Source organism: Dipodomys spectabilis, unplaced genomic scaffold, assembly GCF_019054845.1.
Source record: "Dipodomys spectabilis isolate Male_0828 unplaced genomic scaffold, ASM1905484v1 ptg000771l, whole genome shotgun sequence".
Lineage (NCBI taxonomy): Eukaryota > Metazoa > Chordata > Mammalia > Rodentia > Heteromyidae > Dipodomys > Dipodomys spectabilis.
This window is the reverse complement of record NW_024871448.1, coordinates 464,841-484,082: the sequence shown is the minus strand read 5'-3', so window position 1 is coordinate 484,082 and position 19,242 is coordinate 464,841. Positions and strand designations below refer to the sequence as shown.

The following is a 19,242-nucleotide window of genomic DNA, read 5'->3' as shown; positions in this document are numbered from 1 at the left end:
AGTTCTATAGAACGTTTGTGCTCTACCACTTGAGTTCAGTAAACACTAAGTGGAAAATGAACTGTGTAACTTGTAGAAGGGAGGAAGCAAAGGAAGGGGTGACATTATCCAAAAAAGGAAATTCACTCATTACCTGACTTACAAAATGGTACCTTCCCTGTACAACACTTTCATAATAGCAATAAATTATATTTAAAAATAAATATTGACCTTTATCTAATAACATACAAAAATCAACTCAGGCCCCTGTGACTCACACTTATAATTGGAGCTACTCAGGAAGCTGAGATCTGAGAGTCCTGGTGTGAAGCCAACCTGAGCAGGAAAGTCCATGAAACTCTTATCTCCCATTAACTACTCAAAAGCCAGATGTAGAACTGTGGGCTCAAATAGTAGAGCACTAACCTTCAGCAAAAAAAAATGCAGGAACAGCACCTAGGCCTGAGTTTAAGCCCTGGAACCAGCAAACATACACAAATTAGGATAAATCAAAGACCTAAAACTATAAAATTTAAATTTAAAATGTTTTTCAGGGGCTGGGGGTGTGGCTTAGTGGTAGAGTGCTTGCCAGGCGTGCATGAAGCCCTGGGTTCGATTACTCTGTACCACATAAACAGGAAAAGCTGGAAGTGGCACTGTGGCTCAAGTGGTAGAGTACTAGCCTTACACTAAAGAAGCTCAGGGATAGTGCCAAGCCCTGAGTTCAAGTCCCAGGACTGGCACAAAAAGAAAAGGTTATGCAACAAAAAACTATCAAAATGGAAAAAAAAAAAAAAAAGTCCCATCTCCTAAATGAGAAAAAGATATTTGTCAATCATATATATGCCTGAGAAGAAATAGAGGTCAAGAATAATAAAGTAAGCCACCTTATTCAAGGATTTATTGGGGCTGGGAAGGCGGCGCAGTGGTAGAATGCTTGCCTCGCATGCATCAGGCCCAGGGTTCGATTCCTCAGCACCACATAAACAGAAAAAGCCAGAAGTGGGTGCTATGGCTCAAGTGGTAGAGCGCTAGCCTTGAGCTGAAGAGCTGAGAGACAGCACCCAGGCCCTGAGTTCAGGCTTCATGACAGACCAAAAAAAAAAAGGTTTATTGCACACAATTTTAACAAAGCATAACCAGAAAACAGTAAAATTTTAAAAACTCAAAACCAAAAGCTTTAAATTCCTGCATGAATCTTGCAGCTCTGTTGATGCGGAGCTCCCAGTCCTGCGTTATTACCAGTTGTGTTCAGGTTGCGTGATATCCTGAGCTTTTTTCACCAGTACTTAAGCTTGTGAATATAGGCCTCCCAAAAAAGAGGAGAGTGTCCAAAACAAGGTAAATGGTACTCTAATCCTTGAAAGACCTCAAGCCCTTCATGTGTTTGATGTCATGGTTGTATTGAAAGTTGTAGATTTGTCTTTAGCAGAAGTTGGGTGACATTATAGGAAAAATGAGTCATGTATCCACAATTCAGTGCTGAACTGCATCCTGACCATTTGTGGATTTTTATCAGCAGTAGGATCTACCTGTGGATCCCAAGGTTCTGTTGTATAAAGAAGTTCTAAAATTGGGCAATGGAAAAAATTGTAAGTGATAGAAGGAACTGGATGGAAAGAAGGCATACAAATGGCTGATAAGCACTTGCAACGGCATCCGTCCAGGCTTTAGAGGGTGCAGACTAAAACTGCAGCAAGGTACTACCTCACAACCACAAAGACGGCTACTATATTTTAAAAAATGGCAACTAAGCAACAAAAAAAAATAAGTGATGGGGAGAAAATGACTTATGCACTGTTAGTGGAGATGTAGAATAGCACAGCCACTGGAAAAAATGGTACAGTGGCTCATCAACAGTACAAGTTAGCCTTACCATAGGTGAGCAGATCCACTGCTGTCCCTGCGTCAAAAGACCAGGAGGTAGACCTAAAGTCGATATGCTCTTTATACCAACACTGTCTGCAGCAACATTGTCCACCTGAAACAGAAGCAGCCTAAATTGACAGATGAATGGCATCAAAAGACATGGCTGACAACAGTGTGCACACAGAAATATGAAAACAACCCTTTTTGCCATGGCCTAGAAAAAAAGTCTAGGAATTAACCTAACCATAGCGAAAACTATACAAATCTAAAGAAAGAAATCAAAGACGGCACCATGCCTTCCATGCTCACAGATACGTAGAATCAATACTGTGAAAATGGCCATGCTGCCAAAAATGATACACAATTCAATGCACTCCTGTCAAAATTCCAGTCAGTCTTTACTGAACAGAGAAAGCAATCCAAAACTTCATGTGGAACAACGAAAGCCAGCCGCGGCAGTGGGGCTCTACTCAGCCAGGCCCCTGGCACAGCTCCTCAGGGAGGTGCAGGCCAGACCCGCACTTCTGGTCCCAAGTCTTGACATCAAGCTTCTGGTTTGGAGATTTTTGTCTAGTTGTGAGGGTTTGTTTTGCTTTTGGTTTTTTGGGGTTTTTTTTTTTTTTTTTCCAGTTTTGGGGTTGAACTTAGTGCCTGGGCACTGTCCCTGAGCTCTTTTGCTCAAGGCTAGCACTCTACCATTTTGAGCCACAGCTATACTTCTGGTTTCCTGGTAGTTAATTGGAGATAAAGAGTTTCATGGACTTTCCTGACCCAGGCTGGCTTTGAACCTCGATCCTCAGATCTCAGCCTCCTGAGTAGCTAGGATGACAGGCGTGAGCCACCAGCGCCAGCTTGTTGGTTTGTTTTGTTTTGTGAATCCAGACCTGGGGTTTGAACTAGGGGCCTTGAGCTTTCACTTGGCTTTTTCTCTCAGGGATGGCACTCTTACCACGTGAGCCACACCCTTAGTCCCAGATTTTTGCTGGCTAATTGGAAATAAAATCTCAGAAACTTTCTTCCCTGGGTTAGCTTCGAGGGCTAGGATTACAGGTGTGAGCCACCAGCTCCCAGCTGTCCGATCACTTTTGTCTCTACACAGTGCCAGATGTGGACTGACCCTGCAGAAGCAGCCACATGAGCGCGTTTTGATCTGTCCTTTCACAGTGTAGTACTGATGTGAACCACAGGAAGAAGCCAGACGCTGAGGTGGGAGCTGGCAGCTGGCTGCTCAGGAGGCTGAGGCCCGAGGAGTGTAGCTCGAAGCCACCCAGGGCAGGAGACTCTGCGAGACTCTCACCTCCAGTAAACTACTCAAAAAGGCTAGAAATGGCACTAGAGCACTGCCTTGAACAAAGAAGCTTAGGGATAATGTCTAGACCCAGAGTTCAAACCCCAGGACCAGCAAAAAGGAAAGACAAGTTGTGCCCAGTGTCACCCGTTTGTCTTGTGGTATAGTAGGTCTCATCTCCCCCCTTCCCCACCACCCAGAGTGCCACGATGTGCTAACCTGAACACAGTGTGTTTATTTTCTCCACAGGCATCATCTCCCGGGGTGCACAGCTCCCTAGCCTGACACCCAATCACACACGTGTGGGGAAGGCCCTCAGGTACTGTCTCCACAAGATAATGCAAAGATCAAAACTTACCTTTGTGGGCTGGGAAGGTGGCTCAGTGGTAGAGCGCTTGCCTTGCATGCCAGAGGCCCTGGGTTCGATTCCTCAGCACCACATAAGCAAAAAGAAAAAAGCCGGAAGTGGCACTGTGGCTCAAGTGGTAGAGCGCTAGCCTTGAGCTGAAGAGCTGAGGGACAGCGCCCAGGCCCAGAGTTCAGGCCCCATGACCGGACCCAAAAAACAAAACTTGCCTTTGTTATTTAAGTTGGTATTTTGCCTTCTAAGTCTTAAGAAAGGTTATATCACTGGGTGCTGGTGGCCCATGCTATAATCCTAGCTACTCAGGAGGCTGAGATCTGAGGATCGTGGTTCAGAGCCATCCCAGGCAGGAAAGTCTGTGAGACTCTTAGCTCCAAAGAACCACCAGAAAACCAGAAGTGTCATTGTGGCCCAAGTGGTATAGTGCTCGCTTTGAGCTGAAGAGATCAGGGACAGCGCCCAGGCCCAGAGTTCAAGCCCCACAGCCGATAAATATATATATATATATATGTATATATATACACACACACACATATACATATATATGTATGTATATATGTGTATATATGTATATATACACACATATATATGCATATATATGTATGTATATATATTAAGGTATATATATATATACACACACACACATACACATATATATGTATGTATATATGTATATATGTGTGTATATATATACACACACATATATATGTATATATGTATATTAAGGTATATATGTATATATATACACACACATATATATGTATATATATATTAAGGTATATATGTATATATATATATTAAGGTATATATGTATATATATATACACACACACACAGACATATATACGTATATATGTATGTATATATATTAAGGTATATATGTATATATTAAGGTATATATGTATATATGTGTGTATATATATACACACACACATATATATGTATATATATTAAGGTATATATGTATATATGTGTATATATATATATTAAGGTTATATGTTCCACTTTAAATTTTGCTTGAAGCTATGACTTAGTCATGTATCCTGTTACCAGAAACTCCCAAGAACCACTACATGGTTGCCCAGTATTTCCTCAGGGGAGTAGGCCAGGCTAGTTTTAGGAGGTCAAGGCTAGAATGTTTTCTGAGAATGGTAGGAAATGAATATTGGCTCTTTGAGCTACTCAGCTCTGCTCTTGTATTAAGACAATGGTGGAAGGTGGTATGGACCAAGTCAGGCCTGCATGCATCCCCATGAAACGCTTCACAGACGCAGGCGACAGGCTGGAGGTGGCACTCCCACGCACCCCCTCCTGGCACAGGTGGGCACACGCTGGACATTGTGTACAGAGCTCTTTATCTGAGTACTGAGAGGTTGGACATTCACCCTGCCCTGTCAACACATTTCCTAGACAGTGGCTGTATTCAGGCCCCCTTTGCTGCTCCCCGTCTGGCCTGCCGGCCCCACTGTGAGGGGTGGTCTGTGCACACAGCCACCCGTGCCCTGGGGGCTCTGGGCCATCATGCCAGCTCCTATGACAGGAAGCCCCGCCCAGCCCTCCTCCTCAGCACCTCCTTGAGGGACTGGGGCCCCCCTTCTTTGGTGCCTATGGGCCCCAGGGGCTCACCTCTCCTTCTTTGGTTCACGCAGCCTGGGACTTGGCCCCTTCTTCCAGGGAGCCCACGCCCCTGCAGTTTTAGCTTTACCTCATTGGCTGCCTGCTCCCCAGTACCCATCTCCTATCCCCCTGGACCATGTGGGTGCCTGTGCGGGGTTCAGCGGAGGACTTGGCAGGCAGGTGTGTGCTGGCTGTACATAAAGCTGTCTGAATGCCAGCTTTGGTAGATAACAGCAGAGGCAGCTGCCTCCGAAGAGAAGAAGGTGGCTTCCTTCCCAAAGGCAGAGAGAGCAGACAGAAGCACGTGACCCACGTGCTTTCTGTGGAAGGGGCCAGAGCAGGCCAGGGTGGGCAACGCCACCCAGATGCGCCACCGCAGGAGTCGTGCCGGGCCCGCGCAGCTTCAATAGAGCTGTGAAAGCTATATGCACCACGGAGCTATTGTGGTCTCCAGGAATTAAATGCCCCGCAGGACCTGTGAGGCCCAGTCACTAGAACATCCAGGAAAAGCCCAGATAAGTGAGGACAGAAAAGCCAGGTGGTGACACGGCACTGAGGGGAGCCCGCAACCTGCGTCTGGTCACCTGACTTGGGGCTCATCACCACAGAGGCCATTGCCAAAGGTGAGGGATGCTAAGTGTTCCGAGTGTGGTGTAGAACCGGAGCAATGAGCTGCAGCTTGACATGAAGGAGCAGAACGGTGTGTCATGGGAAGGAGGTGCTGGACTCACAGAGTAGTCAGTGGTGCGGTGGGTTGCGGTGGAAGCGGGTGTGGTGCAGGGCAGGTCTGGCCACAGGGACCTGGTCCCTGCTCTCCACTCAGCTTCTTCCTGTGGACCTGCAAAGGAAGGACTCAGGGGCAGCTGCCATAGCCGCCTCACCATGGCCTTTCTTCCCAGAGTAGGCTGCTTTGGAGAGGTCGCGACCTGTGTGCCTGGTGGGGCGTGGAGGTGCGGGGGCACTGGGTCTCTGCCTGGAGCAGGCCTCCTCAGAGGAGCTGCCTGACAGGCACCATGCATGACACCGCTACCCATGACCACCAGCCCCAGAACCAATCAGGCCTCCCTCATCCTGGGAGCTCAGAATATGCTTCTGAGCCAGCAGACTGCTTTTTGTTGATTTGTTACAGGGTCCTGCCACAGCAGATGCCGATGACCTCCAGGAGGCCAGCGCCAGTATCGCAGGTGCCCGGCAGAGCTTTTCCAGGGGCCACACCCAGCCTGGGCAGCGCCTGGCCCCTGCCCCCCAGGCCTCCCATCAGCATCTCGGGCCTGCTGCAGAGGCAGTGCACAGGTAGGGGCTCCTAACTTCACGAACGCGGGGATGTTTGTGGGGCACACAGGGAACTTCCACTTCCTTAAGAAGTGTGTTCTGACCTCCCTCCACTAGGTTAGGAGTCCCATGACACCCTCTCACCTGCAGCATGGCCCTAAAGCTAGTTCACCAGTCAGGCTCTAAAAGAACCAACCTGACATTTGAACTTTTAAATCTAATAGCCTGGGCAGGAAAGTCCGTGAGACTCTTACCTCCAGTAAACCACCAGAAAACCAGAAGTAACATTGTGGCTCAAGTGGTAGAGCGCTCGCCTTGAGCTGAAGAGCTGAGGGACAGCACCCAGGTCCAGAGTTCAAGCCCCACAACCAACACAAAACAAAACAAAAACTAACGGCCACTTTCCCCAAACTCCTTTTCCTTGTTGGATAGTTGCACACTCATTTTCTTCAGCAGTGCAGAATTCATTTCAAAGTTCTTTTCATGACTCAATGGTTCCTGCAGGCTCTGCAGCCCCAGGGCCATTGGCGCACGGAAGATGAGCACCGTCCTGTCCTGTGCTGCCGATCTCTGCTCTTCAGTTGGTTCCTGCCTGTGCGCAGCTGTCTGCAAATGTGATGTACAACTCTGTTACGGAATAAAGTGGCATCCTGATGGTCTGGCCGCCTGTTGAGGAGCTGCCAGCTCGCCTCCTGACCCTGTAGGCCTCCCTAAGTGTGTTGCACAAGGTGCAGGAGAATCCGCCGGCCCCCAGGCCTGCGCTGCAGCTGTGAGGCCCAGGGCCTGCTGCACACATGCCCCGCGGTGTGGGGTGTGTGCACAGAGCACCCTCCGTCAGGTCACCTCCGTGCCTTCCCCGTGCAGCGTCATGGGAGCAGGGCGTGGCTCTCCTTGGAGGTGAGGTTTGGGGCACTGAGCCCTTGCTGGGTCAGGAAGCAAGCCTTGCTGGCAGAGATGCTCACAGTTTGTAGAGGAGCATGCCAGTTTCTCTGAGAGGGCTTGTGGGCCAACTCGGGGCAGGCAGGAGCACGCACCCCTCCCTGCGCACAGTCTAAGAAGCAGACAGCACACCCGACACCGCCGTCACACGGACCCTGGACCCCACCCTGGGCCTAAGTCACCACAGTGCCTGGGCTTCCGGGCAGGAGGTTCCCGCTGCCTTTCCTGAGAGGGGCCAAGCACAGCTGTCCCCACTGGGAACCCGCTTGGTCCCGGAAGCGTGTGTGAGTGTTCAGAAACCTGAAGTAATCCACACGTTCTAACATCCATAGTTAGGACCAGGTGTCCTTCCTCCTTCCTCACATGATGTGATTCACACATGATTGTTTAAACACTGAAATGCGGGCTAGGTGCGAAATACAGAGAACGGCACACGGCACTCTTCCCCAGGCTCCTGCTGGCCCTTCTCACGGCAGCGTGCTGTCCAGCAGCAGCAGCAGGCTCTGCAGACCTCCTGGGAGGGGAGAGACAGCCAAGAGACAGAGCCCGGTGCTCCTGACCGGCGTGCTGACTGCTGATGGCTGAAATGTTCCAGGAAACCTTTTCCCTCAGGCGAGATGACAGCCCCTCCACCCCACCCATGTGCTCTGCCCTGGGCCTCGGCTGCGCCCCCACCCGCCCCTCCACCCCTCCCCTGTGCTCTGCCCTGGGCCTTGGCTGCACCCCCCTACCACCCCTCCCCTGTGCTCTGCCCTGGGCCTCGGCTGCGCCCCCACCCGCCCCTCCACCCCTCCCCTGTGCTCTGCCCTGGGCCTCGGCTGCACCCCCACCCGCCCCCCCACCCCTCCCCTGTGCTCTGCCCTGGGCCTCAGCTGCACCCCCACCCGCCTCTCCACCCACCCCCCACCCTTCCACCACACCCATGTGCTCTGCCCTGGGCCTCGGCTGCACCCCCACCCGCCCCTCCACCCCTCCCCTGTGCTCTGCCCTGGGCCTTGGCTGCACCCCCACCCGCCCCCCCACCCCACCCCTGTGCTCTGCCCTGGGCCTCGGCTGCACCCCCACCCGCCCCCCCCACCCCACCCCTGTGCTCTGCCCTGGGCCTCGGCTGCACCCCCACCCACCCCCCCACCCACCCCTCCCCTGTGCTCTGCCCTGGGCCTCGGCTGCACCTCCCACCCGCCCCTCCACCCCTCCCCTGTGCTCTGCCCTGGGCCTCGGCTGCACCCCCCACCCTTCCACCCCTCCCCTGTGCTCTGCCCTGGGCCTCGGCTGCAGCCCCCCACCCGCCCCTCCACCCCTCCCCTGTGCTCTGCCCTGGGCCTCGGCTGCACCCCCACCCGCCCCCCACCCCTCCCCTGTGCTCTGCCCTGGGCCTCGGCTGCACCCCCACCCGCCCCCCCACCCCTCCCCTGTGCTCTGCCCTGGGCCTCGGCTGCACCCCCCACCCGCCTCTCCACCCACCCCCCACCCTTCCACCCCACCCCTGTGCTCTGCCCTGGGCCTCGGCTGCACCCCCACCCGCCCCCCCACCCACCCCCCACCCTTCCACCCCTCCCCTGTGCTCTGCCCTGGGCCTCGGCTGCGCCCCCCCCACCCGCCCCTCCACCCCTCCCCTGTGCTCTGCCCTGGGCCTCGGCTGCGCCCCCCCCACCCCTCCACCCCTCCCCTGTGCTCTGCCCTGGGCCTCGGCTGCAGCCCCCACCCCTCCACCCCTCCTCTGTGCTCTGCCCTGGGCCTCGGCTGCAGCCCCCCCACCCGCCCCCCCACCCCTCCCCTGTGCTCTGCCCTGGGCCTCGGCTGCACCCCCACCCGCCCCTCCACCCCTCCCCTGTGCTCTGCCCTGGGTCTTGGCTGCACCCCCACCCCTCCACCCCTCCCCTGTGCTCTGCCCTGGGCCTCGGCTGCAGCCCCCACCCCTCCACCCCTCCCCTGTGCTCTGCCCTGGGCCTCGGCTGCACCCCCACCCGCCCCTCCACCCCTCCCCTGTGCTCTGCCCTGGGCCTCGGCTGCACCCCCCTACCACCCGCCCCTCCACCCCTCCCCTGTGCTCTGCCCTGGGCCTCGGCTGCAGCCCCCCACCCGCCCCTCCCCTGTGCTCTGCCCTGGGCCTCGGCTGCACCCCCACCCGCCCCCCCACCCCTCCCCTGTGCTCTGCCCTGGGCCTCGGCTGCAGCCCCACCCGCCCCTCCACCCCTCCCCTGTGCTCTGCCCTGGGCCTCGGCTGCGCCCCCCCCACCCCTCCACCCCTCCTGTGCTCTGCCCTGGGCCTCGGCTGCAGCCCCCCACCCACCCCTCCCCTGTGCTCTGCCCTGGGCCTCGGCTGCAGCCCCCTACCACCCGCCATACATTTCAGATCTCAGTCACTTCAGATGGCATTCTAAATGCCAGATTTTTAACGTTTCTCTCTCTTCTTTCATAATTGAGTATGGTTGGCATTGAGTGAGCCCCGCGGCATTGAGGTTGGCATTGAGTGAGCCCAGCGGCATCTGGGGGAGCAAAGGTGTTTTTTCCTTTCATCTTGACTCATTAGCACTGTCATTGGCACGTCTGTCTTCCCGCTGGTCTTCACTGGGTAAAGGAAACTTAATGTAGTTGCACAGACGTGCTCAGTACGCAGGTGGCAGCCCTGCCAAGATTGAGCCCTGGCTTTTGCCAGTCACAGCTGGAAGCCCAGGCTCAGCCAAGGACCGCAGCACGGCTCTGCAGTCAGCAGGCAGAGTGTGGGTGGTACAGGACAAGGTGCAGGAGGTCAGGCCTAGCTGTGGATGGCATAGGCCCTGGAGAGGGGAGGCCTGGGGGCGTGGCACCCCGCCAGCCGGAGGCCTGCCGCACTATGGGGTGTGATCACATACGTGGCCACTAGGTGCCCACAGTGCTCAAGCTTGCGGTTAATTTCTTGCAATCACTGCGTAGCAGAGTGTGGAGGTCCCCTGTGCCTCCCTGCTGGCTGCGGTTGTACAAGTCCCTTCCCCTCCGTGCTGTCCCAACTCAGCAGCGGAGGGAGCAGAGCTGACAAGAGTGCTTCCTGTCCTCTGGGTTACTGCAGACCCGTCCCAAGGCCAGCGAAGAACCGGCGCTTCTATTGTAATGTTCTTCTTTTGCAATGCTTTTTTTTTGGAAGGGAAAAACTTTTTAACACTAATGCTAGTATTTGTAGGCAGGAAGTGTCTCCAACGCTATACAGGAATTAGAAGTACTAGAGAAGGAATTGGCCAGGAGACACTAGAACCTAAGTTTTATTTATTAATGGAGCCAAAATCAACAAGTTAATGGAATGTTCTTTGGTAAACTATTTCTTGTTGGAATTGGGCAAGGTTTGTATTTTTCAAAAGTGCCTGCATTGATGTTGTTCTATGCAAGTAGAATGTCCGAGTGACCATGTGAGAAAGTTTAATTGTGTATCTAGTTAACAAGCAGATAAAATCCTTCTAGATGAGCAGTGGAGTCTCAAAGCACGTTTTCATCCAGTTCACCACACAGGGCGCTCAGATCCCTGCAGCCTCTCTGCCCTGGCCCTGGTCCACTAGAGGGCACTAGACCAAGCCAGCTGAGCCTCCAGAGTCCCTGGGAGATTTATTTCACAGGAAAACAAACCATCTATTCAACACTGCTCTGGAAAAGCTTTAGGCAATTGAAGGAAATCACAAAGAGAAAACGGGACAATGAGGTAAGACACAGACACCCCCTGGGCACACAGCCAGCGCTTGGGCCTCACCCCTGACTGTCGCTGCCATTTATCAATACTCCAGCCACCAGACGTCCCTAAAAGTGCACTGGGCACTCGGGGAGAGAGCAGGCCTCAGGGGTAGCCGTGAGCCCAGATGCTCCGGGCCAGGCCGCCCGAGCAGCTGTGGGTGTGCATCCACTTGGGTCCCCTTTCCACGGGTCGACAGCCTCTCAAAGCAGAGCCTGAGGGTGGCGTACAAGCTGTGTGGGGGCTCATTGCCGCTGCTCAGGAAGCAGAGCCCGGAGTTTGAGTTTGAGGCCAGATAGGAAAGGCTGACAAGACCCGGTCTCAAAACAACAAAGGGGCTGGTGGCATGACTTTGAGTCCAGCGAGCCTGGGACTGTGGTTTCAAGTACACAAAAGAAAATCACAGGCAAAGCACACATAAAACAGACACCTGTAATCTTCTTAGGTGGTTTGGCACTGTGTTCAGCTTTTTGTGACATACAATTTGAATATACTATCAATAGCATTTGTATTTTGTACTTAAAATTAACACAAATACAACACAATCATTAGGTTCACCCTCTACCATCATGGTTTTTGTTTCTGGTTCTTATTACACGATAGCACCCACGTACAAGTCCAGAGACCTAGAGAGTGGGCATGAAGGAAGGGACATCTGACCCTCACAGGTGGTCTGCCACCACTGCTGTCCTCACGTGGGTAAACAGGGTCGCACTGTACTGCGACCACCCTGCTCAAAAGTGATGGGACTGTGAGCATGCCTACTGGACCCTGTCATCTGTGTGCCTGTGAGAGTTCAGCCTGGCCTCTCCTGAGCCTTCGTCCAGGCCCCAGCCCCCCCCCGGAGGCCGCCCTGGCCTCTCCTGAGCCTTCGTCCAGACCCCAGGCCCCCCCCCCCAGGCTGCCCTGGTCTCTCCTGAGCCTTCATCCAGGCCCCAGCTCCCCCCCCCCCCCCTGTGCCAGATGCCTGCAAACGTGCCAGAAGTGCCTAAGGATGACTCGCAGCCTGACTGCCGAAGTGCATGGTGCGACACCATGCAAGACAGGTGCCGTGACAGCGGGTGCCGTGACAGCGGGTGACTGACTGCGCGTGACAGCGGGTGACGTGACTGACTGCGCGTGACAGCGGGTGCCGTGACAGCGGGTGACTGACTGCGTGTGGCAGCGGGTGACGCGACTGACTGCGTGTGGCAGCGGGTGACGCGACTGACTGCGCGTGACAGCGGGTGACGTGACTGACTGCGCGTGACAGCGGGTGCCGTGACAGCGGGTGACTGACTGCGCGTGGCAGCGGGTGACTGCGCGTGACAGCAGGTGACTGCGCGTGACAGCGGGTGACGTGACTGCGCGTGGCAGCGGGTGACTGCGCGTGACAGCAGGTGACTGCACGTGGCAGCGGGTGACTGACTGCGCATGACAGCGGGTGACGCGACTGACTGCACGTGGCAGCGGGTGACGTGATTGCGCGTGACAGCGGGTGACTGACGGCGGGTGACAGCGGGTGACTGCGCATGACAGCGGGTGACTGCGCGTGACAGCGGGTGACTGACTGCGCGACAGCGGGTGACTGCGCGTGACAGCGGGTGACTGCGCGTGACAGCGGGTGACTGACTGCGCGTGACAGCGGGTGACTGACGGCGGGTGACAGCGGGTGACTGACTGCGCGTGACAGCGGGTGACTGCGCGTGACAGCGGGTGACTGACGGCGGGTGACAGCGGGTGACGTGACAGCGGGTGGCAGCGGGTGACGTGACAGCGGGTGACGTGACTGCGCGTGACAGCGGGTGACTGACGGCGGGTGACGTGACAGCGGGTGACAGCAGGTGACGGGACTGACTGCGCATGACAGCGGGTGACAGTACATGGGCTAAGGAGAAGAAATGATCCTAGACGTGCACAGCTGGCCCTTTGGGGTACACGCAGCAAAACACTGAGCCCAGGCTGGGCGTGGTGGCACACACCTGTAACCTGGAGCTCTAGCCAGCCTGTGCCCTGTAGTGACAGGCTGTCTCCATACACAGAGCTGTCCTGGGAAAGCTGCCAGTCTGTGGAGACAGAGGGGTGGAGGGCATGGGGCTTGGGTCGAGGTGGGGAGGGCTCCACCTGGACGGCAGGCAACGGTTTAGGAGGTCCAGAAAGGACCTGGGCATGGGCGTGGAGAACCAGGGCCCACACAGCTCCTGGCAGGGCTGGAGCCTTCAAGGCAGCACTCCCTGGAGTCAGAACCCAGACCCACCTGGACGGGAGGCCGGGAGAGGCAGGTCAGGAAGGTGGCGCTGAGGAGGGATGGGAAGGGAGACAGACAGGAGGGGTGGCTGACAGAGGGCGGGCATCTGCTGGTGTCCTGGATGGGGAGACCGGCGTGAGCCAGCTCCTGTGGTGCCCACTCCACACGTGGCTCCGGGGCCTGGTTCTCCCCGCACGGGCAGCCCCGGGCAGGTGAGCCTCCAGCCCCACGCAGGTACGCCAGGCCTTTTGCTGCTTGTGTCAGGCTGGTTTGGGATCTCCACTTGCTTGCAGTTAGGTAGCATACGTGTGGTCCTAAGGTAAAGTCACCTGGGTCCACCGACTCCCTCCTTGGGCCTGGTGAGTTCCTCGCGGCTTATTCTTCACGTTTTTAACATGAGTAGATGCGTTCGGATCCCTGTTTCTCCACAGAAGACAGCAGCGGGTATGCCGGAAGCTGGTCTGCACACACTGCTTCCCTGGTGGGAAGCGTTTCTGGACTTCTGAACACCACACTGTCCTCTCTCACTTTTTTCCCACAAAGCATGCTGGGCATTTGTGGGAAGAGACCAGTTACCCCCCCTCCCCCCCTCCCGCCCCCAGCCTGTCGGCTTCCATGTCCACAAACCCATTCCATGCATTTCCAGTGCCGGCCTCCTAGCCCGGCCGTCAAGCCGGCTGCAGACCCGCCCGGCACCGGCTCTGCCCGGCCCCCTGCCCCGCCCAGCCCCCCCCCCCCCAACCTTCTTCTGGCTTTCCATCTCTAAGAGTTAAAACGGGCTGCCATCTGGCTGGAGTTTTGTTTTTGGCTTTAAATTTTCCAGGGATGAAGACTGTAAAGTTAGGTATTAATTTACAGTTACTAAGTCTGCTTTTCAAAAGTGAGACGCCATCCGGCCTAGCTCTGGTTCCCCGTCACAAATGGAGCGGGCTGCCAGCGGGCTGCCGGAGATGCCTGCAGCAGCCCAGCCTGGCTGGCGGCTGGCGGCTGGCTGCGCCTGGCTGGTGAGAGCCTGGAGCCCTGAGGCGGGGCCAAGGGAAAGGACTCCGCTCCCCCGGGACCCCGGCAGCCTCTCACCTACTGGCTCCAGCAGTGTGCTTACTGAAAGAACACTCCAGAAAGCCCTGAACTGACAGGAAAAAATGAGGACTGGGCCTCAGGAAGTGGACAGGCACACAGGAAGTGGGTAGTGAGTCAAGCTGGTCCAGGGACCAGCCCTCCAGCCCCACGCTGACCTGTCACCGCAGGGGGCCGGCTGACTGTCCTCCTGCACCCTCGGCTTCCCTCCGGTCAGGAGCCTGGGCTGCACAGCCCTGGGCCCCTCCTGGCCCCAGTGGAGCGGAGCTTGGGCTACACAAGCTAGGTTCTTAACCAACTCAGACACACACATGGCCCCCAAGAGATGGTCACTCCGTAAGTATGAACAGGCTCGGAACACGTTTTCAGATGAAGAGGAAATCCTCAGATCCTCAGGTGGTAAGCCCTGCACACCAGCACCATGGGGGCTGAGCACGCTCTCTGCAGTGGAGATGGCAGGTGGCCGTGACCTGTGGCCTGTGACCTGTGGCCTGCCAACAGAGAGCTCACGGGCTCCCCACCCCACCCCAGCAGGCTCTCCCTTGGCCCGCCCAGTGCCCAGCCCAGCCCTCCAGGCCCCTGCCAGGGCAAGTCGGATGCAAAGCACGTGCCACGGCTCCTCAGCCACCACCAAGCAAGGGGGACCCTGGGCAGCTCACGGGCTGCCTCACGGGTGTGCGTCTGCGCGGTCCCCGCGGTGACGGTCCTTTGGTTTGCACAATCACCAGGGCAAGGGCCCCTGGCCCCTGCCTCATGAGTCTGCTCAGCATTCACATACATACACTTCATATACACGCAACACTCCTGCAAGGCACCCGTGTGCACACGTGTGTGCACACATTCACACGTGCACATGCCTCATGAAACGATTGTCTGGCTGCAGATTGTGAGGTCAGTGTCATCCCTCAAGGATGTCAGGCACTGAACTTCTTCCTGCCGCATTTCACTTTACAGGTGCGCTTAAACCTGGGCATTTCCAGATGTATAACACTGACTTTTCAGACAGAGCAGTCCCCCACCCCTAATGTTTCCTTATGGCCAGAGACAGCTCAGGTACACCCTCCAGTGGCTCAGGTACACCCTCCAGTGGCTCAGGTACACCCTCCAGTGGCTCAGGTACATCCTCCAGTGGCTCAGGTACACCCTCCAGTGGCTCAGGTACACCCTCCAGTGGCTCAGGTACACCCTCCAGGAGGCTCAGGTACACCCTCCAGGGGGCTCAGGTATACCCTCCAGGGGGCTCAGGTACACCCTCCAGGGGGCTCAGGTATACCCTCCAGGGGGCTCAGGTACATTCTCCAGTGGCTCAGGTACCCCTCCAGGAGGCTCTGATACACCCAGGGTGGGCACAGCATCTCTGATCATTACCCTGTTCTTTGTTGTGTATGGGCCAGTACTTGGACTCAGGGTCTGGACATGGTCCCTTAGCTTTTTTGATCAAAGCTGGCACTGTACCACTTGACCCACACCTCTGCTTCCAGCTTTTTGCTGGTTAGAGGTAAGAGTCTCACAGACTCTTGCCCAGCTTTGACATTCCTTTTTTTTAAGCACAGCATTTATGAATGCATGGACCAGCACTGGAGGCTGCACCTGGCAGGACAGCCCAGCTTGGCTCCATTTTTCTTTAAGCTGATTGCTGGGGTAAAACAGATGAAGGGCCAGGCTCCAGTGGCTCAGGCCTATAATCCCAGCTACTCAGAAGGTTGAGATCTGAGGATCACAGTTCAAAGCCAGCCCAGGCAGGAAAGTCTGTGAGACTCTTATTTCCAATAAACCACCAGAAAACTGGAAGTGGTGCTGTGGCTCAGGTGATAGAGTGCTAGCCTTGAGCAAGAGGAGCTCAGGGACAGTGCCCAGATCCAGAGTTCAAGCTCCACGACCAACAACAACAAAACAAATGAAGGGAACTCCCTCCAGGGGTCCCTGGTCCAAGGCCATCGCACATGGGCTTCAGGAAATCTAGACTGTGCCATGCAGTACTGAGCTCGCTAAGCTGACCCACCAAGACCTGAACGAGGACCCCTTCCAGGTGCCAGGAAGGTGCTCACGGTCTCACATGCACCATCTGAGCTGATGCCCGTCTACATGCCTCGGCTCGGTGCGGCCCCTGAGCTCTTCAATTTCCAGCTGTCACACAATGACCTTTTGTGAAAGCCAAGGGGAAAAGTAGACAACAAAATTCTACAACATGTGCAGTGCAGTCGCATTTCTTCCAAATCCAGCCATTCCATCTTGCTGTAGGTTCAGCAGCAGCTGCTCTGTGTCCGGGTCTGGGCCTTCACAGTTTCTAAAGCGAACACCGCAGCTCACCCTGTTTCTCCCTGGGCACGGCCGCCCGCGGCACCGGGCGCAGGAGTACTTGTGGAGCGGCAACTCCCCACCCAGGCCTCCCACACCCGCACTGCCCTGCCAACTTGTGAAACTGCGCCGGCTACAGGGCCCTGAGCCAGGGGTCAGGGAAGAGGCCCGGCAGGTCAGCATCTGCTGTCCCCCCCCCCCCAGCTCTCCAGAGCAAGCCCGGCTCTGAGACCACCACCAACCCTGACTTGACCTCTGCCCAGGGCGTCTGGGCACACAAGCACCTTGAGTGGCGAGATGGAGGCAAGAAGGCCAGAGGCCCTGGGAAAAGAGACCGTTCCCAGGGAGCAGCTGGGCGTGCGTGGACAGCTGGGCTAGGCCGACTTCACAAACACCCGGAGCCAGGAGCATCTAATCTAATGCACCTACTGCACGAAACAAGACCTCAGAGAGAAAGACATGAGCTGGTGATGGAGACGTGAATTGTGTTGTTCCTGGGGCTTGAACTTGGGGCCTGGGTGCTATCCCTGAGAGGTTTTTGGTTGTTCTGCTCAAGGCGAGCCCTCTACCACTTGAGCCACAGCTCCACTTTTTGCTTTTTGGTGGTTAATTGGAGACAGTTTCACAGCCTTTCCTGCCTGCGCTGGCTTCAAATCGTGATCCTCAGATCTCAGCCTCCTGAGAAGCTTGGATGACAGGTGTGAGCCACCGGTGCCCAGCAATGGACATGATTTTTTTTGGGGGGGGGGAGTCAGTCGTGGGGCTTGATCTCTGGGGCTGGGCGCTGTCCCTCAGCTCTTCAGCTCAAGGCGAGTGCTCTACCACTTGAGCCACAGCACCACTTCTGGTTTTCTGGCGGTTTATTGGAAATAAGAGTCTCATGGACTTTCCCTGCTCGGGCTGGCTTTGGATTGTGATCCTCAGATCTCAGCCTCCTGAGAAGCTAGGATGACAGGTGTGAGCCACTACACCTGGCTAGACATTTTTTAAAGTAAAAGTGCCGCTGTCAATAGGAACACAGGTCCACGTGATAGAACCATGACCATACCGTCATACCATAATGTCATGTAACCATGACTGTCCCATCTACAGGAAACATGCAGTGGACACAGAAAACACAGACACACAGAGCAGTGGCTTGGCAAGCCACTGCCTCATGACCAGGCAGGGGAGAGGAGGCGCACGGCGGCCCTGGGCACGGGCAGGTGTGGCCCTGGCTCTGGGCGCGGCTGCCCAGCCCACACAGGGATGGAAAGCACTGGCCTCTCCCACAGTCCTGTGCCACACGACTGGAACCCAGACACACTGGCCAGCGTCTGTGGCCTTAACCTTCACAGCCTGCTTCTGGCCATACGTAGCAGGCCCTCGGCCTCTTGGAAACTTGGCAGGGGAGACGTGGAGAGGCCATTTGCGCAACTCACCGCCACTGCCCTTTTCCACATACTCCGCCCTTTCTGCTTTTAAAAACTGATCTGTAGGAGCCAAGGCTGAGGCTCAATGGTACTGGAGCAGGTGCTGAGCCTGAGCAAGGCCTTGGGCTCTGTCAGACATCTAAAACTTCTTCCTGGCACTGGAAAGGCAGTGAGCATCAGCATGGGTCTGCCAGGCCCCGGCCGTTTTGAAGGCTGCTCCACCCCTAGCCTGTTCATCAGCGCCTCCAACCTCTCTCTACACCTGTCAGGACAGGAGGGGCTGCTTCTGCCGCAGAGGCGTGGCCCTGCCCCTCGGCTCTGTCCTCACTTCTGGTCTTCTGGGCCCAGCCCAGCAGTGTCCTCCTGAGAGAATAGCAGGCAGGCAGAGTGCTGTGTGGGCCCCTAGGGAGGATCTGTGTACCCCACTGGGGGCCTGTGTACCCCGAATACCCCACTGAGGGCCTTGTGTCCCGTGTACCCCACCAGAGTCATACATCCCTGTGAGCCAGGCAATGTTCTGTTGTTGGCAGTGTGAGCCGTCAGACCCAGCAGGGCCAAGTCTCAAGGCAGGAGGCACAGAGCCTCTCAGGGCCCGTGCCTGCAGGACCTCTGCTCTGCCCACCTGGCCCCTGTGCCCATGGCTGGCAGTGCCCCCGCCCCGGAGATCAGCCCTGAGTGGGCTTGAGACAGCTCTGGCACTGCCACTTCCAGGAATGGGTGCCGGCCTGGCATGCTGGCGCGATGCTGGCCCTGCCTAGCGCCGGTGGGAGCCACAGCCCCCGCAGGCTGCCGTGAACAGCACGGCGCCGGCAGCGGCTCCTCTTCCTTCTGCAGGTGGGATGTGGGGCGCCCCATCTCTGTCAGGAAGTTTGTCTTGGGAAGAGCAAGGGGGGCCTGAGCAGCACATGCCGCTGGCGGCGTGGCCCCACCACCAGGCGCACAGCCAGCCCCGGGCACCTGTGCTCTCCGCCACTCAGGAAGCTGAGGTCTGAGACCTGTGATTCAAAGCCAGACTGGGAGAACAAAGTGGGAGACTCTCACCTCCAATTAACCAGCAAAAGGCCAAACGTGGAAGCGTGGCCCAAGGAGTAAAGCAGCAGCCATGAGCAAAACAGCCAGATGAGAGCGAGCACAAGCCCCCGCGCTTACACAGGCAAAAGAGTGTGTGAAGGGTGTGCCGGGCACCAGCCACGCAGGGACACCC

At 56.1% G+C, this 19,242-nt stretch overlaps 1 protein-coding gene across 1 annotated transcript in view; it reads left to right on the top strand.

The window, feature by feature from the left end:
- Positions 1-7,905, top strand: part of Rnf212 (ring finger protein 212) — a 38,535-nt gene extending 30,630 nt beyond the window's left edge. The window contains exons 10-12 of the mRNA XM_042672788.1: positions 3,386-3,455; positions 6,246-6,409; positions 7,778-7,905. Of these exons, the coding sequence (XP_042528722.1) occupies positions 3,386-3,455; positions 6,246-6,409; positions 7,778-7,905 (362 nt within the window). The remainder of the gene's footprint in view (positions 1-3,385; positions 3,456-6,245; positions 6,410-7,777) is intronic.
- Positions 7,906-19,242: the final 11,337 nt, after the last annotated feature.